Below are 6,853 nucleotides of genomic sequence, written 5' to 3' on the forward strand. Positions count from 1 at the left end.
CATTATAAATCAATATCATAAAACATTAATACTATTAAAAACATGCAAAAGAGAAAAAAAAATTGTATAAAGAAAAGAACTCATACATCTCATTCTTTGGAGAAGTCACGAATTTGTCACGGATTGATTCAGTGGCAACAATGTGTAGTCACGATTTTGTCACGAACCATCTTCGTGGCAGAGTATTAGTCACAAGTTAGCTACCCGCATGATATCGTGGCTATAGAGTCTTCTTATTTTTCCATAGTACAGTGTGATGGGATGGATAGTTCCGTGGAATAACCACAAAACAGCCACGAAGTTATTCGTGTCTACTTAGCCACAAATTTTTTTGTGACATATCAGTGACAATATATTGTCACGTCGTTTATTCGTGATTATTTCGTAGCTAACTTGTCACGAAGTTGTTACGAAATCTTTTCGTGGTTTATTCGTGGCAAATAAATTTTTAGTCACGATGCTAGGTGACAAAAACGTGGCTATACGTTTTTTTTTTACTAGTGATCACTACCCTCCTTCTTGACTCTTCACAGCCACGTCTGCACACTTTTACACTAAGGTATGTCTTCCACGCTTTGTATCATAGCTTGTGGAGGGAGCACAAAGGACGGCGCCATGGAGATCCTGCAGTTCCGGCTCACAAAGCTAATTGTCATCGACAAAAATGTCTGGAATAGGTTCAGCACAATCATACAACTGGGCAGTCCGCGGATTACAATACTGGTTCTCTACCCGTAATTTAGCAAACGATTAAGTTACCCTATTTTTAGCATCCAAACTTCTACTCTCTAAGCTGCACTTCAGCACTTGTTGTAAACACTGTTTTTTTTGTTTTTGTTTTGTGGAATATACTTTTACATTCATACCAAAAAAAAAAAAAAAAAATGTTGTAGTTGATTCGATCGCAAAGTCTGCATTATTAGCAGCAAACTCTTCCTCCTTTGGTGGAGGCCGTGGAGTGTAAACTTCGTTTATCTTTAATTCAGCGAGGTTGTTCTAAGAAAAAGAAAAAAACAATTAGCCACTTGACTAAAAACTCTAAAACATTTTTTCCCAAAAACTCTTTTTTTTTTTTTTGGTCTTATTGTGTATTTATTTTCTTTTACAATCTTACCAGAATACAATCTGTGCTGGAGAGCACAAGTTAAAATTCATTTTGTTTATTTTGTAATTTTTATCCAAAACATCGTATATGTAATTATTTTGTTTGTTTTAAAAATTTTTTTTGGATGAAATATTATGCCATGAAATATAATATGCTGAATATGACTTATAAAAATAACATCTACTTTAATAGATCTACATTTTGACCCTCTTTATTTTTTTCCTTTGTTTTTTTCTGGTCAAAGTTTCAAAATATATCAAGCCATAATGATATTGTACAGTAAAACCTCTATAAATTAATAATATTGGGACCATGACATTTTATTAATCTATAGTGATATTAATTTATCTATTAATTAATAATAATTATTTTATAGTATAAATTAATAGTTATTAATTTATAGATATATACTTTAATTGTTTAAAATTTTTTAAATTATGAATTGAGATAATTTTAGCAAAATAAGATTAGCCTTTAGGATGTTATCAGTTTAGAATTGAATTTGTAATATTTAGAAAAAATTATTGATAATAAATTACATATAATCTATAAAACTATCAAAATGAAAATTGTGCATATGTAGAAATTGAAAACTTAAAAAAAACTTAGCTCTATTTTATGACATGTTATAAAATATTCTCTATCATTATAGTTTGAAATTACAACATAATAATTATTTATAGATATGAGTTTTAGAAGAAAATTCAAAATTTTAAAGTATACATATATCAACATATATATATATATATATTAACATGATTATTAATTTATTATATTATTGGGACCATATTTTACATGGAAATTTCAAAAAAATTATTATCTTATTATCTTATCAAATTTTGATATTTTTTACACTGGCCCAACTTGGGACAAGCAAAATTTATTAATTTATTAATTTATAGAGGTTTTACTGTATTCCTCCCAGTTTTTATTTATTTACTATAAGCCCATAATATTTGTAAATCATGTTTCCATAGTAATAGTTGTAGTCAGAATATATTAATATATACATTGCCTTAAAATTCTTTGCTAAAATAGTCAAACATAGTAATTATATTGATTTTTTAATAATCTACAGTAATTTTATTGCTTTCTCTTCTAGACAATGTAATATGTATATAAATAACAATCTTCTCAACCCCCAGAAAAGAAAAGTAATAAAATGTCTACAGAAATTATAATGGCTGTTATTATGAATCTTTTACTTCTTTTGTTGTCAGCAGCCCTAGTTCGTTCCGGTCCAAGTATGTTGCCTCTCAAATCTTTCAAGGTCATGCTTTAAAATAAAAAACTTGAGATACACGTCATGGATTAAGTTCGACATCGTCTTGTTTTTTGTTTTTGTTTTTGTAATAACATCTGTTGTCTTGTTTATATTTTTTGTCATAGATATCTTAACTTTTTTTTTTTTTGGGTCATTGACAGATAAGTGGAAACGCAACGTACGATTGCATTGATATTTACAAGCAACCAGGACTTGATCATCCATTACTCAAAAACCACACAATCCAGGTGCTTAGACGTTTGAGATAATCTTCTTCTACGTACATAATTACTTTCATAAAACGTGATTTCAAATTTTGACTGTATATACATGCATTATTGTTTTTTTAAAGATGAAACCATCAGTCTCAAGATTTGAATTTAAGAATCAAACTGACAACAACAAAACGTATAAGCCAAAAATTAGATGTCCAGACGGAACCGTTCCTATATTAAGAAATTCAAAAGAATACATAACAAAAGCACAATATTTCCAACCGCTGTCGCACGATCATCCCGGAGCACATGTAATTAAGCACTCATCCTCTCTCTTAATTAATAAATATAATAATTTTAAAAAATAGATATTTAATTTAAATAAATACATGTACACATATTTGTATGTCTTTCTAACTGGTACTTGGTAGATTGTTGGAGTACGATCAAATAATGGTCCATTTCGTGGTATAGAAGCTTGGTTTAATGGTTATACGTTAAACATCAGCAAAGATCAAGCCTCATATAGTGAAATATATATAGGCAGTGGATCGGATAAAGAGGTCAATTTTATCCAAGCAGGTTTTATGGTACATTTTTTTACATTTAATTGTTTTTTTTTTTGTTTTCTATCAATTCATTAATATTAGGTTATATACTAAACTGTGCAAATACTTTTTGACAGATAAACCCAAGTATATTTGGTGATGGACGTGTTTGGACATATGGATTTTGGCATGTATGAATTCCGTTAATTGTGTATACAATGTCTATGTTGAAATCCTTAACATATTAATAGTTAATATAGATTTTATAGGGTAAAGATGGGAAAGGATGTTACAATACCGCTTGTCCAGGGTTTGTTCAAGTTTCGCATGAAGTTCCCTTAGTCGAACCCTTTGACCTTAAGCCAGGAGTCCCTGTCTGGTTGCATTGTTCCATCCATCAAGTATTTTTCTAATTTAATATACAATTTCCCATTTTTTTTTACTAAAATGTTTGAAGGCTTTTTTAATTTTCATTAGTTGTTTTTTCTTCTTTTCCAAATTTTTATGCAAGTTTTATACATCAGTCACTAAGTTTTATATATTTGATTATAATAGTATAACATGTGTAGTAACATGTGTAGTATGCAATAAATTCTTTGCTTTTATAGTAAAATGATTATCAATTTAATTTAATGCCTTTTTTATTAATGCATACATTTGTTTTGTCTCTTTAGATACATAAACAGGATAAACAAACAGAAAACTGGTGGTTAACATTTTTTTCAAAACCTAATGTAGATATTGGTTATTGGCCAAAAGAGTTATTTAACCTTATAAATAATGGTGCAAATGTCGTTGGAGTTGGAGGTGTGGTTCAGGCTTCTCCTTCAGGTTCAAGCCCTCCGATGGGTACTGGTTTATTTCCAACCGGAGACCGAAGAGCATCAGCAATGTTTACAAACATTGAAGCCTTAAATTCCAACTATGAGCAGCGTAAAATCAGTTCTTTTCATATGGAGAAGTTGCTAGATAGTCCCAACTGTTATGGGCTAAGAATTGGTAAGGTAAAACCATTCCATCGTACTCTACTCGGTTTCTTTTTCAATTATGGTGGCCCGGGAGGAAACTCTTGTGGAGTTTAACATTGCAAATGTAATTGTTAAAGTACTTGAGATTTAATAAAATTATTCTAAATAAATAATATGATATTTGCATACACTTAAGTTCTTATTTAATTTTTTTTCTCAAGCTGTCAAACTTGAATGCTAGCAGTCTTAATTACAAATTTTATATTTTTTTTTTTGTCTTTGTCTTTGTCTTTGAATTCTCCATTCATATTACTAGCTCCATCATACCCCTGTCCTCTAAGCTTTTTCAAACTCAATCCATATTTTGCAAATAAAAAATCAATAGCATACTTCAGAGATAAAGAAGATGTCTTCTTGACATGAATAATGCCAATAAATCTTTCTTTGACTATCCCATACTTATCAACAAAGCAAAACACCACTGCCATTTGCTCTTTGTCTGATACATCGACAGATTCATGTACCAGCAAACTAAAGACATCATTATCCATTTTTTCAATAATAGATTTAGTTACCTCTTCCGAAAAGCAATGTACAATGTCTTTTTGAATTGGAGGAGATGTCATCTTATTATTCTTAGGAGCATTATGCAGCTTGCAGCACAAATTTTTTTACAGCCTCATTCTGACCAGCTGTATATTTCAGAAGCTCTAAAAAACTACCTCTATTTGCTGACTCATCTGACTCATCATGACCATGAAATGATAATCCTTGATGTAACAAATGTCTAGAAACATCAATAGAAGCATTCAATCGGATTCGGTAATCATTTTTCACAACATGGCTTTGCTTATGAAGAGCATGCTTGATAGACTGACATTGTCTCATCAAATACTCACATTTCCTTTTGGCATTTTTGTGAAAAGTATTCAAACCATCTCCCACATGTTGATCCAACCCCTTATTCCAACCACAAAAACCAGTTGATACAAAACTATCACTCCCACCTTGATTTTGAGCTTGATCTCTAAATAAGTAACAACACAAGTAAAAAGCTTTATCTGTCTTCAAGCTATATTCTAACCAATCTCCATACTTATCAAACCATTTTGGATTAAAAAGTCGTAGTACTCCTCCAATTGTTGTTTGTTTAAAATTATGATCACGAGGTTGACAAGGTCCTCTGGTCAAATACATACGCCCTACTTCATCCCTTTGGTTAGGATAATAAGTTAGAATACCTTTTCTTTTTGATGGATCCCATGGCAAATCATCCAAATCAATATTAGACGGTGGATTTTTCCTCTTCACAAAACGATCCATCAAGTTGTTATGATCTTATCTGACTGAGCTTGAAAAATAAACAAAGATGAAGCAGCCCTTCCACTAGAAAAAAAAAATATGCAAAGAAGAAGAAGCTGGATCGTTTTTAGGTAAACGATACGACAATCACAAACTAATTTATTAATGGGCCTAATTATATTATATGTACTTCAAATATATTTTATTGGGCTTAAAAATTATAAAGTAATGTATCGTAAAAAATTTACAGGGTCAATTGTCTTGTTGGAAATGGGTCAATGTAAACTTTTAAATTTATAGGGGTCAATTGTTTTGTTGGACATGGGTCAATGTAAAATTTTTAATTGAAGTTCAATATATTTTTTTTAATCCATCAGGTCAGTTAACCCCTATGGTTCTTCTCTCCCTCTGCCTTTGATGAGAGCCAAAAACTAATCAACAAAACTATAAAATACTTTCTAGCAACATTTTAAAAAAATTTCACTTATTCACTTTTGATAATTTTATTGAAGTCTTCAAAATTATTTATAAATTAGAATCCAATAACACCCCCTAAATTTGTTAAGATTTTAAATGACTTTTCATCAATCACAAACTAATAACAATAAACTTTATCAGAGTTTAACAAAATCTTGATCTAATAACAACAGATTCTACATAACATTTAGGCTATGAATGTCAACAGGTTTTTCATTTGGTTTTTTTGTTTTTAGATTTTGGTTTTTGAATTTTGGTTTTAAAATTTTTGGTTTTTGGTTTTTTCTGTATATTTAAAAATTAATAAATCAAAAAGTCAAAAAAAAAACGTACCACTGAAAATAAAGATTTTCCACAAATCTCAATATTATGGTTTTTAGTTTCTCTTTGAAATTTGGAAAAACCACTTAGAAACTATTTTCCCTAATTTTTAGGGAATCCAATTTTTTAAGATCTTGAATTGTGAGAAAATAGATTTAAAAAAAATCAAAAACCAAAATCCATCTAAACACTAGTTACCATTCAAATCCTTAAACTCTTTAAAACTCTATTCAAATCTCAAACCAATAACCCACTAAAACACTTTTTGCCAACTCTTTTTTTTGTCAACACAATAACGACAATTAATTTCTTTATTTAATTTACAATCTAATAAGCTTAATAAATATTTAGCTCATTGTTTCTTTTCTTCTTCTTTTTTTTCTGGTCAAAGTTTCAAAATATATTAAGCCATAATGATACTGTATTCCTCCAAGTTTTTATTTAATATTTTTGTATCTAATGTTTTTCCATAATAGTTGTAGTTAGAATATAGAATAAATACATTGCCTTAAAAATTCTTTCTTAAAGTAGTCAAACATAGTAATTATATTGCTTGTTATAAATAATCTAATTATATTGCTTTTCTCTTCTAGACAACGTAATATGTATATAAATAACAGTCTTCTCAACCTCGAGAAAATAAAAGTAATAAA

General features: G+C 29.4%; 1 protein-coding gene across 1 annotated transcript; it reads left to right on the forward strand.

The window, feature by feature from the left end:
• On the forward strand, positions 2,268-4,214 carry LOC104771883. The gene is made up of 7 exons (XM_010496489.1): positions 2,268-2,375; positions 2,531-2,617; positions 2,722-2,895; positions 3,016-3,174; positions 3,270-3,323; positions 3,402-3,533; positions 3,819-4,214. The coding sequence occupies exons 1-7, from the start codon at positions 2,268-2,270 to the stop codon at positions 4,212-4,214; spliced, it is 1,110 nt and encodes a 369-aa protein (XP_010494791.1).

Source organism: Camelina sativa, chromosome 20, assembly GCF_000633955.1.
Source record: "Camelina sativa cultivar DH55 chromosome 20, Cs, whole genome shotgun sequence".
Lineage (NCBI taxonomy): Eukaryota > Viridiplantae > Streptophyta > Magnoliopsida > Brassicales > Brassicaceae > Camelina > Camelina sativa.